This window comes from Poecile atricapillus, chromosome 3 (assembly GCF_030490865.1).
Source record: "Poecile atricapillus isolate bPoeAtr1 chromosome 3, bPoeAtr1.hap1, whole genome shotgun sequence".
Lineage (NCBI taxonomy): Eukaryota > Metazoa > Chordata > Aves > Passeriformes > Paridae > Poecile > Poecile atricapillus.
Genome location: NC_081251.1, coordinates 9754581 through 9779759, shown reverse-complemented (window position 1 = coordinate 9779759; position 25179 = coordinate 9754581). Strand labels below are relative to the sequence as shown.

General features: G+C 43.5%; 1 protein-coding gene across 2 annotated transcripts in view; it reads right to left on the bottom strand.

Moving 5' to 3' along the window:
• Positions 1–10590: 10590 nt before the first annotated feature.
• Positions 10591–25179, bottom strand: part of LDAH (lipid droplet associated hydrolase) — a 107084-nt gene continuing 92495 nt past the window's right edge. For both annotated transcript variants that reach the window (XM_058836254.1, XM_058836256.1), the window contains one exon: positions 10591–13750. In XM_058836254.1, the coding sequence (XP_058692237.1) occupies positions 13559–13750 (192 nt within the window). In that variant the 3' untranslated portion in view covers positions 10591–13558. The remainder of the gene's footprint in view (positions 13751–25179) is intronic.

Genomic DNA, 25179 nt, shown 5'->3' with positions numbered 1-25179 from the left:
ATCCGGTCAGCATCACCCTCTGGCTGTGGCAGTGGGATGGAGGTGAGGCAGGAATGGTCTTTTCTTTGAGTTAAAGGAATTTTCTGGCAGTATTCAAACTGCTGCCCTGGGTCTCCTGGTGGAAGAAATAAGGGATACTTGGGAGAAGGCAGGGAGTGGAGAACCTGTGGCTGATGTGGGTTGTTATCTCTTGGTCCAGGCCTGTTTGCAGTGGGGAGAGGTTTGTGAGTCTTCTGGCAGAGACAGGAAAGAAGGAGAAGCAGAGGTTAAAAGAGCCAGATCTGAAGCAGAGCTTGTGCTCTTAAAAAGATGGGAGAGGCCCTGGGAGGCCTTAGCTGGAGATGCCTCTACTCCACATGGTCAGAAGCACTGGCCCTGTTGTCTGTGTCCTGCAAGAGGTACTGGTTGGTGAATCCCCTCCCTTTTCTGCACAAAACTCTGTTTCCAAGGCATACTGGGAACCTGGCACCAGGCCCACAAGTCACACAGCCATCCTGAGCATTTCTGGAGAGAAACAAAGGTCCCAAGTTCCCTAGGGAAGAGCCATTTCGTTCGGGTTCTTCTCTTTCCAAACAATCTCTATAAAAGCACTACGCTCCACCCTATCTTCCTTTGGCATCGATTTCCCAGGGAGCTGTGTCCCTCCCTGGAGTGGCAGCCGCTCCCTGCTCCCTGTTCCTCCAGGAACAGACCTTTCCCATGCAGAGGGCTGAGTGCTACCCTCAGGGGCTGCTGTATGGAGTGCTTTGACGTTTGCTTAAATGGCTGCAGGGTTTTAGTAACTCAGGAGCTGAGTATAAATTACACCTTTAAATTACATGGATGAAGAGAAGCTTTTCATCCGTGCCAGGGTGTGCTTTGGATGCTGGGAAGCATTTCTGCTTCACCTCAGTGGCTTTTGGTACCAAACTTTGGCTTCCTGGGTGGGTTGGCTTAGACCAGAGATGTATTTGCACAGATTTTGTGTTTGATGGTTTGTTTTTTTCTTGTGGGCAGGGTGTTGGTGTGTAAGCATCAGGGCTTATTAGCGATGGTAATTTGCTTTTGGAGGAGATAAATCCCTGCTGGAAAACATGGGATTTTGCCTACATAAATCCAGTTGTCCTCAATGGCAGGGGTGTTCTGCTGGAAGGGCTGGCCAGGGCAAGAGAGGGGGCTGCCTCAAAGAACTCTACTAGGATCTAAATGATTTCAAAGATCAGAAAAGCCTTGGTGAGGTTCAACAGCCCCATCCCGCCAAGTGCATCAGAAGGGAGTAAATGTGTCATTGGAAACAGTGACAGATCCACTGGGATAACAGCCCCTGCCTCCCTCCATCCTCGCCCATGGAGCCTGCTCTGCATCCTCAGGCTGTGGCAGGCAGCAGCTCAGAGGAGTGAGTGTGGTGCTCCTAAGTCTCATGTACCCTGACACCTGCAGAGCTCCTCTGGCTTTACATCCACACATCCAAGAGGAAAACCCATCTCCCTACCTCAGCACGAATGTAAATATATGCTAATGATGTACCTGTCTCCAGGAGGATGCTCAGAGATGGAGGCTGGGGATGGGGCAGTGAGGAAGGATCAGGTCCATGCCATGAGATTTCTCCCTGTCAGCATTTGGGGAGGCTGAGGTTCCTGAGTGGGTGAGGAGGGGTCAGCACGAGGGTTTGTGGATTTCCTCTGCCCTTTGGCTTTAGCACAGCTGGTTGGGCAAGGAGGTTGGTGCAGCAGTGCTGGAGCTGCTGGATTCCATGAGTTACAAAGTTACCAAGCTTTGTAAGTACCTGATTTTCAATTGCCTTTGGTTGTTTGATAGTTTTTCTCACTGCTGAGACAGTTTTTGTTTCTTTTACCCCCTTCCTCCAAATATTTGTGGTGAAGGTTCATGGGCAGTTCAAATCCAAGCAAGATATATATAACTCCTGGCAGCCCCTGCTGGCTGGTGGTTCTTGTGAGCCTCCACCAAAAAGGTGTCCTGAGATCTGCTCCTGTGGTACTGTGTCCAAGGGGTGGCAATGCCAGTGACTCCCACTTCTTGTGGGGTTTTTTCAGCCAGAGTTGCAGGGGACAGACAGATGTCACCTGCCTCAGGTCTGGAGGTGGCTGGTGGAGAGTGGGGTGACAAGTTGAGTCATGCAATGCTTCACCCCAACCCCAATTCTGGAGCAGTGCCCACTGCTGGGGTTTTTGTCCTGAACCCCATGATGGCTTTGCTGGTGCTGGGGACAAAAGCAGTGGCTCAGTTGCTGCAGTTCCATGGCCTGGATCACTATGATAAATGAGAGGGGAAGATTTGGGGAGAATGCAGGGGCCACTCCTGGCAGCGATGCTGTCCATGGTTGCACCCATTTGGGAGCCTGACCTGGCTCTCCTGGCTGTGGGCATCCCTGAACAGGGGTGTTTGGTGTGGGAGCACACTTCATCCCCCCGAGAGGAGCCCAGCGGTGCTGGGGCCTGTGCCAAGTGCCACCTGCTCCTTTCCTGGGCAAACAACCTCTGGAGGACAAAGGGAGTGTGAAGGATGGAGATGGATCCTCTTTCTGCTTCTCTAAGGAGTCAGGGGAGGCAGCTCCCTGCCTGGGGCTGCTCCAGGGGGATGTGTATGAGCAGGGCAAGGCTGGAGGAGAGTGGAGCTGGGGCTTTGGTGGGTAACTGTGCTGCTCCCCCCGGGCGAGTGTATCAGCTGCAGGGCTTGGCTGTCACATTGCTCGTTGCTCCCAGGGAAGAATTTCCAGAGCAAAAGCCACCACTGCCCCCTGCATGAATCCCTGCATGGAAAATGCAAGGCCTGCCTCTCCATCCCCAGGCAGATTTGGAGATTGCACCAAAGAGTGTGATTAGTCTTGGGCAACAACCATAGAGCCTTTGTAAATGTGTAGAGGTTTAGATTAAATATTTGGGGAAGAAAGTCACAGAAGGAGTTGTAAAGCTCTGCCCAGGGAAGCGTAGAGTCACCATCCCTGGAAATGTTCAAGAACTGTGTGGATATGGCACTTGAGGTGATAGTTTAATGGTGAATATGGTGGTGGTCTGGGGTTGATGGCAGGATATGATTTCTTCCAGCCTTAATGATTATAATTCTAAATGGAAGTGGTGGGTATGAAAGCCTTTCCCAGGCAGGGAGGTTCTCTCAGCTGAGTTGGTGCAGCCCTGCACTGTTGGGGCAACACAGGGATGTGTCTGTAGAGGGCATGGAGAGTGAATCCTGCCTTTGGAGAAAGGTTGGTGGGGCACTGTCTGCAGGATGATGGTAGTCCAGCTCAGTCCCCATCCCTGGAGCTGCTCCTCTGCAGAACATCACCCTCCAATGCCAAAGGAAAGGCCCAGAAAAAATGTATTTCTGATCAGCTGCCTCTTGCCTGAGCTGATTTTTGTGCACATGTAAACTTTATAAATATGAAACTAGAGGTTGAACATGGACAAATATTAATTCAGCAATCTCAGAGTGGTTTTAATGGATAATTATAGGTTCTCAATCTGCAGTATTTATACAACCTTTCCAGTTTAAAAAAAACACAGTTTCCATGCAGTGCATATTCTCCTGGAGGATTTGTTTGACCTTGAGCACCATTTTTATCTGCAGGATATAATTACAGTGAAACTAGAAATATTAAGCATTTGAAAAGGACTATGTATCCATGCTTAACTGGCTCCCTCCTCTCTGACATAGGAATGTAACTGCACAGGAGTAGGGCAACGTGCAGAGTGATCTCATTTGACTTAGAAGCACTGGGGCTGGGATTTGAGGAAGCCTGCCCAGTTAGGACAGGGACTGACTGGTGTGTGTGTCTTGTCTGGGGGTTCTTTGAGCTTGTGCTCAAGACACTGCCTTCAGGAACAGTCAGAAGCAAAATGACTTTATGCCCTGTTTAACCCTGGTCACCAGGGGTGCTTCTGGCCTAGAAATACTTCCCAAGAATCACAGATTTATTTATCTTTTTTTAAGGAATAATTGCTTTTTAATTCTCTTAAAATAGGGGGCTTGTGTAACCATTTGTTCCCCCCCCCTTTTTTTTTTTTTTTTTTTTTTTTTACATTATACTTCAAATCCAGTGATAGGTGGGAAATCAGTATCCTCTGGCAGGGAGAAGGATTCATATGGAAAAGGACTTGATGTAGCTTCACCCTGGCACAGCTGCGTTGATCCCAGTGGCCTCACTTCTGATCAGCGCTGACAGATGGAGCCACGCCTCTTTGCCTGTTGGCTGATGGTTGGCATACCCACGAAGAAAAGGCTGCAAAGGCACCAGTTCTGATTAAAAGCAAACCCCAGGCCTTGGGCCTTCTGCTCAAGTTTGAGTGCCAGCAGCTCCCGTGTGTGTTTGCACCCCGTGGGTTCTAAGCCAGCCCTTGGCAGGGCAGCTCTTGCCAGGTAACACTGCAGGGGTTTATCCATCACGCTCCTCCTGCAAAACAAACAGCTCCTTTTACAGCTTTAAGCCTTTATCCCACACACACCAAAGTGGTGTTTAGTGACAGTCACCTGTGCTGGCCCCCACGGAGCAGCAGACACACACACACACACCCCCCAGTGTTGGCAGGGAAGAGACAAGAGAGGCTGGGGCATCACTTAGGACCCCTGGGAATGTGGGCCCCAAGGGCTACATCTGGGCAAATGGAGCAGGGCACCTTGGGTGCTGAGGGGATGCCATGGCTTTGCTCTCCAGCCTTTACAGGAGTTTTGCTGTGACCTTCTGTTTGTCTTGATGGTATCGATAGCAGCATTTATAGTTATATCAAACCCCACAGGACCCACATTAATGTGGCAGACACATCGTACAAACCAACCCTGCTCCTGCTTGTGTGGGACTCAAACTGGTGGGAAATGCCATGGTTTCCTGCTGAGTGTGGAGTGAGTTCTGAAACCCAAGTGCCTTCTCCTGCCTGTGCTGGGGCAGCAGGGCCATGTGCCAGGGAGAAAAAACCCTCAGTGGGGCAATGGCCACGAGAGCCTGGGTCTTGGACAGAGGCTGTCACCTGAAATGGGGCTGTGTGCCACTGTGTTTGACAGATGATCAGAACATAGGGCTATCTCATGGACCTTGTCTGGGCAGTTCCATCAAATCACTTGCTGTGTCTCCTGTCCTGGGTGCAGCTGGAGTTGTGGGGTGAGTTTTTCTCTCTTCACGTCATGCTCTGGGTAGGTGGGTGGATGGGAAAACCTGTGTGGGAAAACGCAAGGTCTTTGAGAGCAGTGTGACTCAAATGTTTTTTAAGTCTTCATGACCAGCAGATCATGTGTGTCCCACTGGCCTCAGAGCAGCTCCCTTGGCATCAGGGATCCCTTTTTGTGGGGTCAGAATGGAGATGCAGGGTGGCAGGAGCAGAGTGTAGCAATGTCCCCACTGTGGGAGTGTGTCCTCCATGAAAACACAATGAGGAAAGGAGTTGGGGAGTAGCTGTTCTGTGGGTGGGATGTTGTTGATGGTTGGGAGCCTGTGACTTTGTGTGGAACAGTTTTTCCGTCTTTCCTATCTTTGAATTAACAGCTGGTAAAAGAGCAAGATGTTCCACCAGGCTGGTGTGTGTGGCACCTTCAGTTTTGTCATAAACTGGTTTATGTCTTCCAAGGTAAAACCAGCTCCATTCAGTGCTTCTAAGCTCTTTGTTCCTAGTACAATATGATGTGAGGTACATGGAGGTGCAAAGATGTCTCAGAAAACCACTCATGTCCAATCAGGCAGTGATCTGGGCCTTCAGAAAATGACAAAAATTTGGAATTCATGCTGGTGTAACACACTGACCAAGGAGTCCACCCGACGTCTTTGCACCTCAAGACACAAATAGCCCTGTGTCTCCTTTTTCCTTTTACTGGCTTCAGTACTCAAACAACCCCTGAATTTTCCATGCTGGAGAGGTGCCTGATATAAGTGGTGGTGGGTGCACCATGTTTAACTCTTGCTCAGTGGATGGGGTAGGAAGCTTGGGCAGCAGAGCATTTGCATGGAACTGGTATTGAGAAATAAACCAAAGGCTGATCCATTCCCATCCATTCCATGGATGAAACCAGAACTCCACACATTTTCAGTGGATTTTCAGCAGGGTTTGCTGCTCATTTTTCTGTCATCACCACTGAACAGTTAAGTCATACCTTTTGTGAGCTCATTTCTCTGCTTTGATACTTGTGCTCATGCTTTGGGTTTTCAGGACGGGGAGTGCACAGACTTGCTGAGGTGTTTGGTGGGGGAAGGAGGGTGAGGAAGGGAAGGCTGGAACTCAGCAGCAGGAGGACGTGGTGCAGTCTGTGCCTTCGGGCAGGGGACGGGGAGGGCACAGGTCTGGCAGGGTTGAAGCTGGTGGGAGGAGGGGACCTGCTCACAATGGGTCGCACACTCAAGTGCCTTTCTGGTGGAAGATGGGAGTGTTTGGGTCTCCCCTTCTCTTTGCCACAATGTCAAGCCTGTGCTGGTGCCGCCCTGGTTTCCATCATCAGAGGAATGAGACCCAGAGGCTGGGCAAGCCTGGCCACCCTGGGAGCTGTGGCACTGGCCTCCATCCCAGTTTTTAGGGAGATGGCAGTGTTCCTTGTGGTGTTTCATTCATTTCCTCCATCCTGCCTTGGTGAAGAGAGAGGAGGAGAGCAGTAGGGAATAAACAGGAGGCAAAGTTTAGGGCTGCCTTGCTCCCAAGCTGATCATCCCAGGCAGCTGTGTGCCAGGAACTGCTGAGCACCAAGATGCTCACAGGGGCTCAGCCAGCAGCAGCAGTGTGAAACAGCATCCACAGGCCAGGAAGAGGGATGGTCAAGCAGGGAAGGGCCAGGCTTTGGTCCTTGAAAGTGCCAGAGTTAAGTGGGTATTTAGGAAGTGATCTGCTGGGATGGGGCACTTTGTAGGAGCAGCCCATCCTCACCTAACCCAGGGAGGGGGGTGATCATCCTGCTTCCATTCATCCCATCTGCTGTGAGCGATAACTTTTTAAAGAAAAGTCCGAGTTCCTGAGGTGCTGAAGGTCCAGAGCTCCCACACACTTCGGTTGAAGCCACATTTGTGCAGTGCCTTTGCAAATGGAGCTCTCACAGTCTGAGCAGTCAGGGGCTGTGCCCACCTGGAGTCACCAGCTCTGTCTTGCTCTGCAGCTGCCACTGGAAAAGCTGGTGGAGATGCTGCTCAAAGGAAATGGACACTTGTCTGTGCAGCACAGACCTGCTCTGCTCCTGGTGCTCGCTGTCTCAGATGAAGCAGGGAGCAATGTTGATCCAGTTTGCTCAGTCCCTTTGTATCCCATCACTGTGTGCTCTGTTTCTGGAGCCAACACTTTCTGGAGTTCCTTTGACAAAATGAGCCTCTCTGCTGGTCAGTCGTGGTTTTATTTATAAGTTCTTTTCTTTGATTAGAAAGGAAAATATCAAAAAATGAAAAAGTTTCCAATAGCTGTATTTCTAGTAGTTGTGATTTTTGAAGCAATACTCGTATCCCTGTGTGTACCTCTGAACTATCCATGTATTTGTTCAGCTTTTTCAGGTCTGGGTGTGTGAAATATCTCTAAAGATAGCTCTGTACGTGATGGTGTAAATGCATTGTTTGTATGTATCTAAAGTTTAAATAGATTGTACATATGGGATTGTAAATGAACTGTAAACAGCAATCTATATTTTCTTGAATATATTATATAGCAGTATATATTTGTTAAATAAATATTCTTGTATACTCTTCAATAACCTTTTTAATATTTTGTACAGATAAGTTTATTAAATATTTTATTGATAAATAGACCTCTGCAAGGTTTTCTTTTGATGACTTGGCATATGTGTCCTAAAACCAGATGTCAAGAGCAGCCTTTGTAAACCACCTTTAGTCCCTGGGCTACCTAAGGTGTTAAACCAAAAATGAAATACCCATTCATTTTAAACTGCCTTCCAGGACAGCCACAGGCATTTTCCAATAAATAAAGTCACAGAACAGTGAGTGTTTGTGATGGATTTATCATCAAAATGTACATCTTTTTTCCCCCATGTTTCTGAATAGTGTTCACCTGCTGTGGTAACTATCCAGCTCCAGCCATTCAAACAGGATTCCTTCCCTCAATTGACTCCATCAGCCTGGACAAGAGAAGGCTCCATGGAGACCTCATTGTGGACTTCAGTGCCTAAAGGAGGGCTTATAAAAAAGAGGGAGAACAACTTTTTACACAGGCAGATAGTGATAGGACAAGGGGGAATGGTTTTAAACTAAAAGAGGAGTGATCTAGATTGGATATTAGGAGGAATTTCTTTCCTGTCAGGGTGGTGAGGCACTGGCACAGGTTGCCCAGAGAAGCTGTGGATGTCCCATCCCTGGAAGTGTACAAGGTCAGACTGGACTGAGAGTGAGGTGCGTCATCAGGTGCTCCTGCAAAGGACATCACCCAGGTCCCTTGGAGACAGAGAGTGAAGGTAATAGGGATTATGACTCTCTCCTACATCTCTAAGCACACAGTGCTGTGAACATGCAGGTGTGGAGTAAGGCATGTTTGGAGGCATGGAAGAAGTCCTCAGGGCATTAGGTATGTGTTTTAGACATAAAAAAGCAAACTCAGTTTTCAAAACCCAGAAGAAATGTGGAGAACTGAACTGGAGCATGGTCATTTCCATTTGCAGTGCACATTGAGCGACAGACCAAGCAGGACCCACCTTTTGGTCAGTATTCTGCATCCCCACATGCCCATTTTATGGTGACACTGGCTGAGGGTCATTTATTGGTATTGGTCATGTATTAGTAAAGGTTCTCTGGGGAGGGAGGCAGGATGGCATTTTGCCCCTTGCCCCCTGGCTCACTCTGTGAGCAGTTTTACAAGAATGTGCTATCCTAACAAGCTATTTTCAACAGAACAATGAAGGTGAGAGCAGGTGGGTATTCACAGGCATTGCACCACATCTTACCAGTGGGAGTGGTGTGGTTTGTGTTCAATGGACCTGGGTTTTTACTCCACAGCACTGCAGACTGTTCACAATTGACAACATAAACTAGTCTGTTTATAAATGAAGAGAAATCAAAGGCACAGCAAGGACAGGGGAGATGTCCAAGGTCACACATGAATACAATAGAAGAAAATGCAAAGCATTGGTAAAACAGGACATGTTCTGAATTGAGGCTGGACCACTCCGGATGCTTCAAATCCCATGTTTATTTTGTGGGTGAAAATACAAGTTCTTTCCTATAAGCACCGATGAGCTGCAGTACCTCCTGCATGATGAGAGCACTTTAAAATATTTATGTTCTGGAAATGATATTCCTGTGTCCTACAAGTTAGATTGGACCAGCTGGACACTTAGCAAATTTTAAGGGTGCCTGTTAGGGAAGAGAAGTAGGTAAGTGTTGGCATTGGGAAAGTCTGTTTTTCCCAATTCTATGCTATCTCTGTCATGGATTCCTCTCAATGTATGAAGTGCAGTATTTCGGAGTCTGGGGGCTTTGTTGAAGATGTTCACCAAGGAGGAGACCCCCATTTCCTCCTTCAGTGTGAATTGCTTCAAACAGGATGGAGAAGATCTTTGAGTGTCTGACTGGCAAACCCTGCAGTCAGGTACAGTCAGTCAGATGTTTTAAAAAACACCCTGTATTTTATTAGCTGCTGCAAACTACTTTCTGCAACACAACTATTCTCCTGCAAGCACATTCCTGCAAGAGGCAAAACCGAGGCTGTTGACTATCAGCTCAAGCACTCTGAAAGAGTTTTTAATTAAATCCCTCCATGCCTGTCCCATCTGAGCATGAATGTTAGCCTGTTCCATAACTTCTGCGTGATGCTACTGAGAGCAGCGATTGCTCCTGGCAGCTGCTTGTGCTGTTACTGCTGGATCTGCTGCTTGTGCTCAACCCCCATCAGCTGTTCCAGAAATATATGCTGTTTTAATAGTTCCTGGTCACTCACAAACACTCTCTGGATTCTTATTTTGTAAATGTGCCAGGAAAGAGAACATTTGCCTGCAAGTGAAGAGCCTCAGAAACTTATTGTAGTTGGGAGTCTGAGCATGACCTGTGACACAGAGTAAAACAAGTCTCTTGGGTCTAGTGAGTTTATCCAAACCCAGTAATAGTTTGAGTGACTTTAAAATGATAACATTGAACATCTTGTTTAAAGTCTTTTCTGGCAATTAGCTAGACCAAAGAAAGGGATGGGGGGTGGATGCACATATAAATCCATTTTCTGTAAAATAAATACATAAATGACCTCAGCTGCAGAGAAGAGATTATCTGCTGTGGCTCATGTGTGCAATCTGTCTCTGTGAGTCAAGAATCTGATGTTTAGCTTGGAGTCCAACTCCAAATTCTTCACCATAAACACTGGGCAAGCACTCATCCAGCTTCCTGAAGGGACAAACCTCACTCCACACACTCTATAGCTCATATAGATCCACACACTCTATAGCTCATTCAGAGCAGCAAACATGGAGCTGGACGCAGCAAGAGGAAACTGATAGATTATTTTGGAGGGGCTCTGGATAAAAATGCTTAAGCAAGTCAGGTGCCTACCACCCACAGATTTTCTGTGCACTTGGCAGATGTCTGCATCGCATGTGAAATTTGGCATTTGGCAGGTATTTTTGCAGATTTTGTATGCATGAAGTAATAAAGGAGCTGAACTAGGACTAAATAAGTTACCAAAACAAAGAATCAAGTTACACTTTACCATAAATTTCTTTATTTTTGTTATTGGAGTTGTGTACTTTTAATAAAAGGTATCAATCTAGCAAAACACTTGCACATGAGTCAAAGTCACTGCACTAGCAGGGTCACTCGTGTGGTGAGAATCAAGCACAGATGTGAATGACAGTGAGTAGGTGCTACAGCTTACAGTCAATATATCTGTGATAGGTTTTCCAAGAATTCTTAAATAGTCTAAAATAGGCAAAACCACACTGTGTTTTCATGGTAAATTGGCACATTTGGACCACGAGCACTTCTGATACTCTTTGCCTGGGGTGACAATGAACACCATGGGCTTCTGAGGAGCTGAATTCTCACTGTGTGGGATCTGCTCCTCTTAGGAAATACGGCTGTGGAAACTAGGCCTGTGTGTTTTAGCAATGAATAGAGTAGCAAATTTTCAGATCTTAGCCTTACAGTAACAACTTCTAAGAGGAAGGTAGCAATTGAATCAGTATGGTTTTGATAATACTAGAGAAAATTCTTTTAAGAAAATTGTAAGGCATTCTTCTGCAGTAGATCTGGTCATCGCTGACCAGACCTAATCTCAGTTTAGGTCTTAATACAGTTAGGATTTAGTATAATGGATTAACTTTTGTATAAAAGGCATACACAAGTCAGGTACAAGTATTGCTAAATTAATTCCTCATACAAAGTATACGCATAATGCACTGTAAACAACTGCTTCTCTTAGGTGCTTCAGTTTCCAGGCTGTAGTAGCTGCTTGTCATCTTTGGTTAATGCAAGATTCTGTCTGGTCTCAGGAGATCCACTAAAACAGCTGAACTCCCACAAACCAAGTCTTTGTCAATTCCCTGACTCCACATACTTAGAAGAACAAATGCTTTGTTCAACCAGGTCAATGTGCAAACCAAACCAACCAAGTGAACTGTAGTTTTTATGCTGCTGACATACAAACAGGTGCACATGTACAATCAGGTGTACATTAATACATCTCCACATACGTGCAGGTCCTCCCCGGCTCTGCCCCAGGGAGCACCTCAGCCAACAGATGCAGGGAGCATCTGCCACAAGGCCATCCAGCTGGGATGATACCAACACCTGGGGGTTATCACACACACACATACAGCTATGGACTTCTACAGTGAGCACAAGGATTCTTTTGATCATGACTGAATATGGACCTGTAGAAAGATGGAAAGTCCTGTGACTCTGCTATGAGCAGAATCAGTTGCATGGGCATAGTCCCCTCACTTTGAATGTGTCTGGTTTCTCCTCATGCTGCTGAAACTGTGTTCCCAACATTCCTGCTCCGCTTATCAGTACTACTTCATTACGTGGCAGTGTAAATGGAAAATCCACTGACTAGTCTCAAAAGCTAAACCAGTTTCTGATACAGGGAAGGTCACTTAAATTCAGTGTCAGTCAGCAGGTTTGAAAACCAGTCCAAAATATCCAGGAACTGAACTCTATTACAAGTTGCTCTAAATATTAGTGAAAGGTTCAAGGGGCGTTTAGAGAGCAGTGAAAGGGGTGTGTATAATTGTGTAAGAAAACTAAGCAATTAACTGATCTTCTGCATCACAGAGAACATTCTCCAGTACCATTCTCACATGTACCAAAACTGGTAATAAATCATGTAAGTTAGATACTCAATGCATCATCTAAATTCGTCTGTTTGCGAGGGCAGGACCTCCCCCGACTATACTCTGTAGTGTTTTGCTTATTTATAAATGTCTTTATGAACTCCACAGGGAGACTATTTCACAGGTTCATGGCTAGAAAGCTTTTCCTGATTACACTTGGCTCTGTTCCCCTTACTTGCAATATTTTCATTTCTAGCTATTCCCTGTAACTTCTTTTGTTATCACAACTGCTACGATGTTTTTTTCTATTTTTTTTTTCCAACTGTAAAGGAAAGGGTTCACCAAATATGAGGAACAGGGAACTTGTCAGCACCATGCAAGGGTCTGGTTCTCAACAGTAATGTTCATGCCATGTCATGGGTGCAGCTGTGGCACAGCAACAGATGTTTTCTGATGGTGAACTTACCTAATTTGTGGCTTGGCAGAAAATTTCATATTTCAGTCCTTAGAGCAAAGAACTGAAATTTAGACATGCATTCAAAGTGGTTTAATTCTTTAAAGCTGCTGAGCAAGCAGAGCTCTCTTGGACTTCATTAGGACATCTAGGCCACCTAGAAGTTGTTATACATGGATTCAGCAATCGATTTTAACTTTTAAATAATGGCATTTTTGATCAGTGTACTCTCCTTTCTCTACAGTCAATTGAAAAATGAAATACTTGGCCATGTTCCAGGCAAGAGATCCTTATGCATTCCCTTGCTGAACAGCCACAGATACTTTACAGCATTTCTAATACCCTGTGGAGTCCTGGCAGTGCCCCAAACCTGTGGCGAGACTTGGAGAAACTGCACACCTGACCTTCACATCTTCCCTGAACTGATCTCAAACAGCCTGACCACCAACCCCCTCTGAGCCAGAACAGGCAACATCAGGGCTGTCCAGGGCCTTGGACTGTTCTGGCTGCCATGCCCCTGGCTTACATGGATAGGTGAAACATGAGGAGAGGGCCAGGCCTCGCACAGCGTACCAGGATCCTTTGATAGGATCCACCCACAACCCAACACTTCTCCAGCAGAGAGTGGGCTGGGAGTAGCTCAGATACAGTTGTATCAGCATTGTCTAGAGGGCCAGCAGACAATAAATATTCCACCCTTTTCCAAGTCTTCCAGAGTCCTGAAGACTCAGGATGAAACTACATAAGCACTGAGTCAATAAAACTATACTTTGGACCAGCCAGTCTCTCTTTAACTTTCTCTAAAACATCTCAATAGAAAACAAGCCATAATCTATAGTAAACAGAAAAAAAAAAAAAAAAAAAAAAAAAAGACTCTCCCACAAAAAAAAATTTTCACACATTCACATAATAATTACATCATTTTCTTGTTGCTCACTGAATTAGTGTTTATAATTTGGACAGATCATCCTGTAGCCAGTCTGTGATCATGGCAGCCATCTCCTTGCTGGCATCCAGCACGAAGGCATGGCGGAGCCCCTTCTCACAGAGCCGAATGTCCCCATCTGGAAAATCCATTTTGATCTCATCGTAGTAGTGCTGTGGACACCAGCTGTCTCCAGTTCCATAGTAAAAAATCAGCTAGAAAGAAAAGCATATCAAAGAATCAGTGTGGAGAGTTACTGATGGAGCAACCAATACAATCATTTGGAAATAAGTAATGCATCAAATCCTGAGATATACTGTGAGGAATAGCACACTGGTACTTCTTGGTTGTTTCCAGGTCTGCAGGTATGATGAAGACAATTAAATTCTCTGCAATTCAGTTTCCTCACCTGCAGAACTGTACAATACAGGCTTAACCCTGAAACAGAAATCTGCTGATGAAAGCCTGGCTGCCTTAGTAAATTTCTTACTGTGGCTCAAAACATCAAGTTGTCCATGAAGTCCACCCCAAGCAGCCTGGCCACTGTGTTTTCCATGGCTGTTAGCAGCTTTCTGTGTTAGCTTTCCTGCTATTTAAAAAAACAATGACCAGACACATCTTCACCAATATCAGGTTGCTCAAAACCCCTTCTAACCTGACTTTGTATGTTTTCAGGGATGGGGCATCCACCTCTGGGCAACTTGTGCCAGTGTCTTACCACCCTCATTTTAAAAACACTTCCTCCTTAGAGCTAGTCTGAATTGATCCTCTTTCAGTTTAAAACTACTGCCCCTTGTCCTATTGAAAGAGGCCTCGCTCAAAATTTTGTCCTGTATTTCTTACAGGTAGGTATTTACTTCATTTTTCTTACTCTTTAGGTACTGGAATGTGCTCTAAGGTCTCCCTGGAGCCTTCCCTTCTCCAGGCTAAACTGTCCCAACTCTCCATCTTATCCTTGTGAAGTGCTGCCTGGGGGTAGTGCAGGCATCTCCCAGAGACCAACAAACAACTTTTTTCTGGGTTGTAACATGGAACTAAAATTCTGCAAAAGTGCATTTTGCCCAAATAACCTTGGCCAATGACTAACATGAAGCAGGTGCTACCTGCCCTAAACACCTAAACACCTTTAGCCCACCTAAACACAAAAGCTGTAAATTCCAGGAAAATACCATATTCAGGGAAGTATCTTTTCTCTCTGTTAGAAACAGTGAATGTCACATTTCCCCAAGTCATCATTTTTCCCCATTTTCATCTCGACTTTGCATGCTATAGCTATGCTTTTCAATTTATGTAAAGTATATGAGGGGAATGTAGTTTTCTGGGAGAGAGTAAAAACCTATGGATTTCAGACTATACAAGAACAAGATTAATGAAGAGCACTCTTCATACTAAAATGTCTGAATGCAGGTACCAGAAGGACGCTGATTGCTCAACACATCACACACAGCTTGGCCCAATTCCATTATTCGCATTTGTTTCATATTTCATTTCTGTACTTCAGTGAATAATTGAGCAGTGCTAACATAAATTAGAGGACAAGAAGTTTTCCTTTCATCACAAATATCTTCAATTCCATCATTTTTGTAGCCATGTGGAATATAAATAAATGGACCCACTGGGGTAGAGGTGGGCTAAGAGCCCAGACTTCATTTCAAACTATTACAAGGTTTTGTCTAACTCACTTTTCTCTTGCTGAAGTTTGCCCAAATCTTGTACATTATTGACTATTGCCTGTATCCAAAATATAGTATGTCAGTTGCAGAGCCACCAACCCTAGTTATACTTTCATTTATGTGAAAAACAACATAGAACATAAACCATCCCATGTTAACAAACATCATTGGTTTCCTTTGTCATTCACTACTTGCCGAAATCAAGGTGTGTTGTTTGCTCTAGCAGAAAATTTCTTTTGATCTTGCCTTCAATTCGTCAATCACAAGATGTCACACTAGGAAAGGTTTTTCAGAGAAGCCAATGTAAAATGTCCAAATGCATCCCGGCCTTTTGGAAGCAAAGCATCTGACCAAATTAAGTTTAACCCTGGGTTTCATTACAGAAATAGATATAGAAATAAATACAGATATAGAAATAAAGATTATGAAACTGAGGGGGAAAAAAAAGCAATAGAGCAGCTCCAGTTTAATGGAGCAGTCCTTGAAATAGTCAGATTTTTTGAAAGGCAAGTCATAGAGACTCATCACATGATCATTTAGAAAAAGATGAAAAGCCATTTACACTTACAAAGGTGGATAAAATACTTGGCTTAGTCTGCATGGACTGTGAAATGGGCTGTTCTCCAGGTAGGGTTGTAAACTTGAGAACTCACAGATTTGAAAATGCCTAAATAGAAGATTTATGTGCATTCTTAGCTTGCCCCTGGTATATTTGCATGACAGTTTAATCTTTCACTGCAAGATCCAAAGGATCCTTGACTCACTCAATCCACTGACAGGATGACATTCAGCTGATGAGCTGCTATTTGATAGTATTTTTCATTTTAAATTCTGTGTGCGGTCTGAGTATTTATTTACTACATATTTCATGGTTTACAGACAGGATTTATTTTCTTTATGCTCTGCATTCCTCTGGCATGCACTACTACAGGATTCACATGCTCACATTTATTAATTTAGTTTTGCAACACCTTAACGGCAATTTTTATCTTCATTTTGCAGGTGGGGAGCACAGAAATTAATGTCAAACTACATTTATCAATTTGAAATCATGTAGTGTAGAGTGAAACACCTCAAGCTGGCTTTCCACAACATACTGTGTGTGCAGCACTACACAGTATTGACTATACTCAAAGGACAGCACTCCTGGACTGCACCTGCAGGTGTTCTGAAACACTGTTTATCTGTTTGTAATATACATTTCAAGGTCTTAAATGAGATATTCAGAAAAGTGAGAACTAACTGTGACTATGAAAAGTATCGATGACTTTGCCAAGACCCCATTCTTTTTAAAGTTTAGGTGCCCTTACCATGAACTTATTTACTTGTATTTCAATAGGAATTTTACCCCTTCTGCCACAGATGAGGTAGGAGTTCAGCATCCTGTTGTTTCCTTCATTACACAGCTCTTTTGGTTAATGAAAGAAGAAAAAGGAAAATGAAAGATCAGTGCTTAGAATACTTACACAAAAGGTGTCTGAATTGAGGTCAGTGCTCCCCAACTGTGAAATGTTTGGTAATGCAAGTGGTTTTAGCAGAACTTGTGTGTACAGTCTGCTGGGCTTCGAGGAGGTAAACCAAACCCCAGGTATTTCACATGTAGCACCTACAAGTACTGCCAACAGTGTCAACACCTCTAGATTTGCTGCTTTAGGCTTCTGTTCCTTAAGGTCATGGTGTAATTGAAAGAAGCAGCACTGTCAGCTTCTGGCCGGAGGAACATGGGACACCTTCCTGCTGGTGTCCCATTGGAGGCATCCAGCACAGAAATGAATAGTTTGAAAATCTATGGTGTATTTTTGAAGCAAATGTTCAGTTTGTCCATATTTACCATACTTTGGTTACCATACTTTGGACCACATGGAATCCCTCCAACTGAAACGAAAGCAAAGATGCTCTTCAGCATCACACTTAAAAAACTCCAGTCACCAATGGACATTTAGTCCATGAGACCAGACAACTGTTGGCCAAAGTAACAACTCTCTCAGGTACCTCCACTGGGAACACCAGGTCTTCACCCCTTACTACCCACCTCTACAAATTCCCTTCTCTGCTTCTGTTCTTAAGGTAAACATAGTAAATGGCATCAGCTGAGAACAGGAACAGTAAGATCTTGGAAATTTAGGTTCCATTCCAAGCAGAAAAGGGCAGAACTTTTACCAACTACTGCTCTTGTTGTCCAGTCATTTTTCCACTCTTTACAGGTAGGACTTCTTTTATCTTGTCCCTTTCTGGTCTCAAGACTGCCTTACATACACCCTCTTGGTTCTTTATTTCAGTTCTATTCTCCATATCTCATTATTTCCAATTCTGCTACTTCTGATTCTTGTTCTAGTCCCACGTTCTTGCCCTGAAAAGTCCAAATTTTAGTCTCCTGGGCACTCCATCTTATTTTGAGTCCTAATTCCAATCCTAGTTGTTTTTTTCTAGAGCCTCTACTCCCTGCACTGTTCCTCAAGCATCTCTCAGAGTATCAGTTGTTCCCGTCAGCAGGGCTGGGTTCAGTTCAGCATAAAAACCTCTATGTACAGGTCACGGTACCGTGGTGTTTACATGTATACCAAGCATCCCAATTTCCATCACACATTCAGGAAAGATGGCCTTGCTGTGGTACCTCCAATCCACCACCTCATATAGCACCAGAAGCATTTTTTGGCCAAACAAACTTTGGTTCTTCCTGCCTCCTCCTCCTCCTCCTCTCTGTGTACTGCTCACTCACGAGTTGCCTCTTTACTACCTCAGCACGTCTCCTATACACTGGAATGAGAAGCTTCCTTCTTCAAGCTAGGAATTGCTACCATGAGAAAAAAGTGCATTTTCCCTGAGCTTTATTTGTACACATTGAAGAATCCTTTGGATTGAAATAAAACCAGTCAAGGTAGGACAGACACTTGTGTCACATATGCAACTAAGTAAGGTTTGGGTCTATTAAAACCAACTAAGAGCAGTTTTTAAACAGAAGATTTGGGAAGTTTGATTTGATGCTGCAGTTATTTTGCCTGCTTATTTCATGTGCAGGTGTTGGTGTGTGCATTCTGCCCATGTCTGGACATCCAAAACTTTAACAGAAGTGTTTTTTAATTGCAGAACTGTTTTCAAAATGCTTCCGTTTTACTGGATTATGAAAAAGAGCAAGGCTGCAATCAAGGTGTAAATTTTCAGTGATCCAGATGCTGGTACAGGGCCTAGGAAACCTGACAGATACTTGACTGCCATTTGTGAAACTGAGGATCTCCTTTTCAATGACAAAATTTATCTGCTCTTTGCCTGCATCATACATAGACATAAAATAGACAGACTTTAAAATGTCAAGCTCTTTCCTAATACATTTAAGCATCATCATTTTAGATACATTTAAAGAAGTTTCCAGAATCCATCTTCCCATCTTAATTTTAAGATCAGGAGCTTTGCTACTGCAGCAGGCAGGCAGGAATAATTAACAAACCATGTGTAACCAGAGACACATGGGATCTCCATTAATGTAGGGAACACTGGCATGCACTGTGTGGCCTGCATGGATCTGTAAAGTGCACGTTTTCCTGTGGATGGAGGATGGCTGTAAAGACATCTTGAGTCAGCACAACCACTGCACCAGCAATGGAAAGCTGCTGCCAATCTAAGCATTCAGTAATGATGAGTCAAGCCCCCAGAATAATCAGACTAGCTTAAAAATAAACAGATTTGCAAAACAACAAACAGGAAGTTCTTTCTGCTTTTGCTGTTGGCTTAAACTTTCCAATATTTGCATTTTTTTAAACTTTTCTGCCATGAGGGTGAGAGGATTATCTTTTGCTCTTTTGCAATATTGAATGGTGAGACTTCCAGATATTCCTGACTCAGAAGGGAAATGGCAGCTACCACTGGACATGACAAATACTTTATGATTCCTGATGCAATATCCTACTTGCTATGAGTGACTGAAACATGTCCTCCTTCAGGACCTGCTGTTGAGGGCACCGTGAAGAGGACGTGGGCTGTTTTTGCCAGCCATTTCAATTTGCATTTGAAATAGTTATGCAATTTTTAAACTTCAAATAGCTTTAAAATAACAGTAGTATTCTTAGACGACGATTTACCATTAAATGGTTCAGAAGTATTTTCACCCTTAGCTTCTGTAAAATAAAACACAAATCCAAATAGGGCTCTGTCAGCCTCGTACCCTGTAATATGGTATGTGTACTCTGACACTGCACAATGATGGCAGCTGCTAAGTAAACATCAAAAGAATCTGAGATTTGTATCAACAGGATGTTTACATTTTAAAGAGTTTCTAAGAAAATAATAAAGATTTCCTGCAGTTGACTCCATTGGCACTTGTTATAGTATGTATGACAGTTCACAGAAGTAAAAATTACAGAGATTTATTTTTTGCCTCTTCTGTGTCATAGACCAGCACTGAAAAACAAATCAAAAAAGTTAAAATGTATTAATTTATATTTTTCTATCTCTCTGGAATTTGGTGCATGTTATAACAATTTTAGGATCTTATTGCATGGGCAGGCACCACTCCAGCTGATGGCCAAGAGTGAAGGGCTGATCTCTGTGGATATAAAGGAGAGGCACATGTGCAACAGCAGGACTGCACCAGTGTCCTTGATGAAATCCTTGTCTCTGATACACTCATATTTTATCAGTATTGCTCCCACATGCATTCACTGGCTGCCCCAGCAGCTTCTCTCTGGGTGACATCTCTTGACAGTAACCAGCCAGCAGTTTTATTTGCTCTTGGCTGAAAACTAGTTTCAACCACGGTTTACAGAAAATTACTTAGCTTCTCTGAAATTATCAGAGTGTCTCCACCTTATCCTGCCAAAAGAACAGGATAAACGACATGGGAACAGACTGGTTTGGGACATTTTTAAAATTTGCTTCAGTTGTACTTTGGCTTTTGGGAATTTAAAGAGCTGGCATTGTCCTGAGAAGCTCTAAATGCTTTGGGATCTGGTTCTCTGAGATACCATCTCTCTCCCTCATGATCCTGCCATGGTTGAGATCATCCAGTTTGATGGTAAGGTCCTGGGAACTTGCTTCTCAGCTTGTTTTACCAGAACTGGGTTTTCTCAGCTTTCCAAGGGCAGTGTGAAACCAAATGTTTTCAGCTGGACTGTTCTGAGAAGAGGCAGTTGACAATCTGGAGTCCATGATGCTCTTTCTAAATACCGACCTGTAAGACTTGTAGCCAAGGTGTAATGGGTAGCTCAAGTGCTTGTGGTGAGTTCATTTAATATAATGGTGGCCAGCATTTTTAAACCAGTATAAATAAGAAACAAAACCACCTTCCCTGTCTGGAAAACAAATGGAGAAACATTTTACTATCAGAAAATTTAGGATGCAATCCCTTAGATAGGGCCTGATGTAGCAGTTACTTTGCATGTGATTCCAGGTGTGTGAGTGCTCTTCCCAGTTTCAAGTATGGTGATCTACACAGTTTTCATGCCTTTATTTGTGTTGAGACTTGGTAAATCAACAAAGGGAAGAGGGCTTCTCTTTAACTCTGCTGCAGTTTATTATCAACACTACCAGCTGCTCTGCACACAGACACATGAGATCAAGAAAGACCACTTTTATTTCCACTTTCTCACCAATAATGATGTGTCAAACTTAATGCAAAGTAAAACTGTGATTTAAAAAGGATGCACAGGATTTGTCAACAAATCAGGGTGATTAACTTATTTATATTATCTATTTTACTTTTAAAGACTTAAAAGCATTTTGAGAGTATATATTTAGATGTGTCAGGAACATGAATATTTCAGAAGTCAAGTCTGTATAAATACCAAAATAAAAACAAACAGACCTGAAACGACTATTTAAGCAATACTACTGCTGGGATAGATTCTTCCAACCATATTTACTGCAAACAGTTTTTCCCTCTGAGTATCAGCCTGACACTGTCTACATTCAGTGGGACTTCATGGTAAATCAGTCAAATCTCTCTTGCAACAGCAGGATCAGCATCTGGCTGCAAAAGGCAATGTTCCCCAGTGATGTGCACAGTAGGAGGTAAGAAATAAAGGGGTAGTAAGGGGTCAGTGGTAACTTTTAAAAGTTCTTCAGAAGGCTGGGGAAATATTGCTGTCTTTGCTCATTGTGTGCAGCATACATCTTATACCCATCCCAAAAATTTTGGAAATTCTTGTCATCACTTCTTTACTAGAATACCACACAGCACAAATGATGGTAACAGGTGCTCAGTTACAGAGTAAGTGAAACATCACAGGTACGTGTATTGTGGAACACTCATTTTTTAAAATGCTCACTGGGATCCTTTTCCCCCAAGGAGAGAAGCTGTTGATCCCTGATCAGGCATCCTGGGCACTTCAAATAGAAGGTTGTTGAGGTTAAATGACACAGGCACCAAAATCCCTGAGCACATGTGCAACTTCCCTGGCTTCAACTCTGTTCCTCCAGGGAGTGCGGGACAGAAAGGATGTGAGACCAGCCAAAAAGAGAGGTGATCTTGGCAAGAGAGAACACTCTGCACCTATTCAGAAAGTGTTTGGAAGGTTTTTCACAAATGTAGGCAAGCACCTCACTCAGGCTGTGGGCAGGTAAAGTATTTGTAGCATTCCTTTAAGCACGGATCTTCAGATCATGCTCCTGTCACTGGGAATAATTACTAACCCCCATGGACGTCTACAGTGACTCAAACAAAAACACTGGGCAATATCAAAACAGCTGCTTCAGGGGTCAAAATTGTTCTTGGTTGCTTAGTTTTAAAAATTTCTCTAGCAAGGACAACTTTTGCAAAAGAAAAGCCTAGCACTTCTCTGTGGAAAGGAAATACCTCATTCTTCAGCCTTTATTCTAAATCCCTGCATGTCACTGTTTAATTGATACTCTTGGAGAACACATTATCTATGGTATCACTGGTGTGATATAAACTTGCACTGCTTTAAATTCAAAATACACCACTGGAATAAGCACAAAATAGTAAACATAGACTCCACTAGTTCAGCTTTTTCAGAACTGTACTTCTTTCCCACTTAACCATCTATACATGGGTGATTATAAACCACCTACAATACAAACTTCCACAGTTTGAGTGAAAATAGGTTAATACGTCGATAAATTTCCAGTTTATATCTTTCTTGTCACACAACAGGCTGGGGTTTTTTTCATCTTTGTATCTCTACTTCAGATGTTTCCTGTCTTTTTCTTTACGCAATCAATGCAACTGCTACACCAGACCACTGGCAAAAAACTCAAGGAACTTATATATGTTTTTGGTTTAGCATGCCAACCAAAAGAATCCTGATTTGCAGTTGGAGGAGATGGTTTATGATCTTAAAAAATTATGAACCACTATAAAAGTTCACTGATGCAAGAATTCCTGAAGCTTTTGAAAGCTCTTCATTGGATTTAAAAGGGCTTTGGAGCAGATCCTGCATTTCAAAATAGGACTACTGTGTTATTACACATGGACTAATAAACCAGCTATATCTCTCAATAAATACAAAATCTGAGGGGTGATTATTTTAAGAGAATTTCCTCTGTAAGAACCCTAGTTTTACCCTTTAATGCAATTATCTTCTTGATCTATATAAGATTTTATTTATTATAATCAGTTTATAGCTTAGAAAAAGAGTCAATAAGGCGAAGTCTTAAAAGAGAGCAATGAGCAGGGCATGATGCAAACTTAAAAAGCTAAATGCTGTAGAGAATCTCTGTAAGGAAATATCATTGTCCATTCCAGGCTTGCTAGAGAATGCCCAACACATCAATTTTCCTGTGCTTTTTCATTTTTTTTTATTCTGTTTGTAAAAGCTCCATGATGCTCAGTGCTGATCCATCTTTTAAGAACATGGAATTACACCCACTTCCTTTTGTGCAGGAATTACAATAAACTTCCTCTAGTTCAGCAGCCTCTTTGCCTCCAGCTTCTGTTAGGAAAGGGAGCTGGTGTTATTACAGCGAAAGAACGTGGGTAGCTCAGCTGCTTTAGACATGATCAGCTAATAATTAACCTCCAGAGCTGAGGAAGTCTTTTATCAGTATCCCTTACCTTATTTGTTTGGATTTTCTGGTTTATCACAACCCCCCGTGTCACTGCAATATGAAGCTCAAATTCCAGTACATCCATGTACTGCTTGATCCGGACAAATAGTTTTACACAATATTTCAAAGGCTCTATCATATATTGCTTTGTTAGAAGACAGGTCTCCATCCTCCTCATACAGTTCCACTGCTATTTAATGTGCACAACTCCTGACTTTAAAAGAGTTTAAGTGAAAAACCTCACTTAATTATCCAAACAATATTCCAAGTCCCATTCTTTCAACATAAATCCAAACAATTAAGTTTGTTAGACTAAGAATCTGCAGTCTGGTGATAAAATTTCTCCTGGTCCCTAGCTAGTATTAATTATAGTTAAACCTGGACATGGAAAGATTGGAATAATTTTATGTCTCTTCTTTCAGATCACAGAATGCAAATAAGATCCAGAAATAACTTTTCTATTCCACAGCAGCTGGCAAAGTCAGGTGTTAAGATTGGCTTTTACCATATGATCACAGTGACTACTAAACAGTATAAATTTTTTGAAGTAACAACTTGCCAGCTCTATAGCAACTTGGACTATAGTTCCTGTTTTTATAAACTTCCAACCTTTATAAGTTAAGCCCATTTTTATTGTCAATACTCTTCAAATTTAACATGATGCCAACTTAAAATTTTTCCCTTAATTCTTACATTCCCAGAAATTACTAGAAGATGAAAAAAGAGAAGCATTTAGCTTCACTTTTAGACCTGCTTTTTCTTAAGTCTGCTAACTCTCACAAGCTTGCTTCAGCTTTTTGTCTTCTTGAGTATGTTTGCCGCACATGTATGAGGACACAGAAGAATCAATAAAAGAAAGTTAACATAGTTTTAAAACAGCTCCTGCCTGCCAAGGCCATGCTTACATTGACAGAGTCAACAAAAGCACAGATGAAGCAGACTAGGACACATGCAAACTCTTACTGTTGGCTATGGGCCTTCATTCAGTACAAGAAATCAGAATTTTTGTAATGTGAAGCATTTAATAGACCACCTGAAGTCACTGGAGCTGCAGCTGATTGTCACCACCACTGTCCCACCCAACAAAGCATTTTTGCTTGACTTCAAGCACATGTGCTTGTGATCAACATTTCCACAAGCACCTGGAATCCTGCTCCTGCACTCTTCACTTTGTGCCCTGGCAACAAAGGGACCTGCAGTCCCTCCCTTCAGGGCACTGACAACCCTCACCAGCTTTGCCTGGCCCCCAGCCCACACTCCCTGCACAGGGCTCCAGGGTCTCCAGCTCTGTCCTTCTTTAGTCTCAGCCTCCCAAGCTATACAGTGGAGTGACTCCAGCCCTGGCCCCATGTTGCAGACCACAGCAGATCTACACTGTACATAGCATGGTACTTGGATGGCTCCCACCTTGCAGCTTCCCTTCCACCTTGTCTTTGGCAATCCCTGCTGGATAGACTTTGAACTCACGTTGTAGCCTTGTCTCCACTCCTGTCTCTGCCCCTGTCCCCTTTTGCTCCTGACTGGATTCTCTGGAGGGATGCTGGACTTGTTTCATTGCTTTGCCTTGTCTGGGACAGTCAATAGATCCTGTTCCTGTGCTCTGCTCAGGTACTGTGGGACTGCATCCTGCTTGGAGAGAGCACTGCCTTTGTGGGGTCAGCCTTGCTCACTGTTCAGGGAACAGGCAGACCCTCCAGCTCCTTGACACTTGGAGGGGTGATTCAGTCAATAAAATCAACCATTTTCCTTGAATTCACTGGACATGGGATCAATCCATGGAAAGTTTTATTTAAGACAATGGGAGTATTTGCAGTCTGCAAGATGAGCCCTTCAATCTCTTCACTGAGATTCCCCATGAAGTGCAAAACTTTGAGTGCTCTGCAACAAAAATGAGAAAGCCCAGGCATGCCAGGTACAGTGCAGGGATCCCTATTAACGTGTGCTACTTCAACTCCTTTAAAATATGATCATAC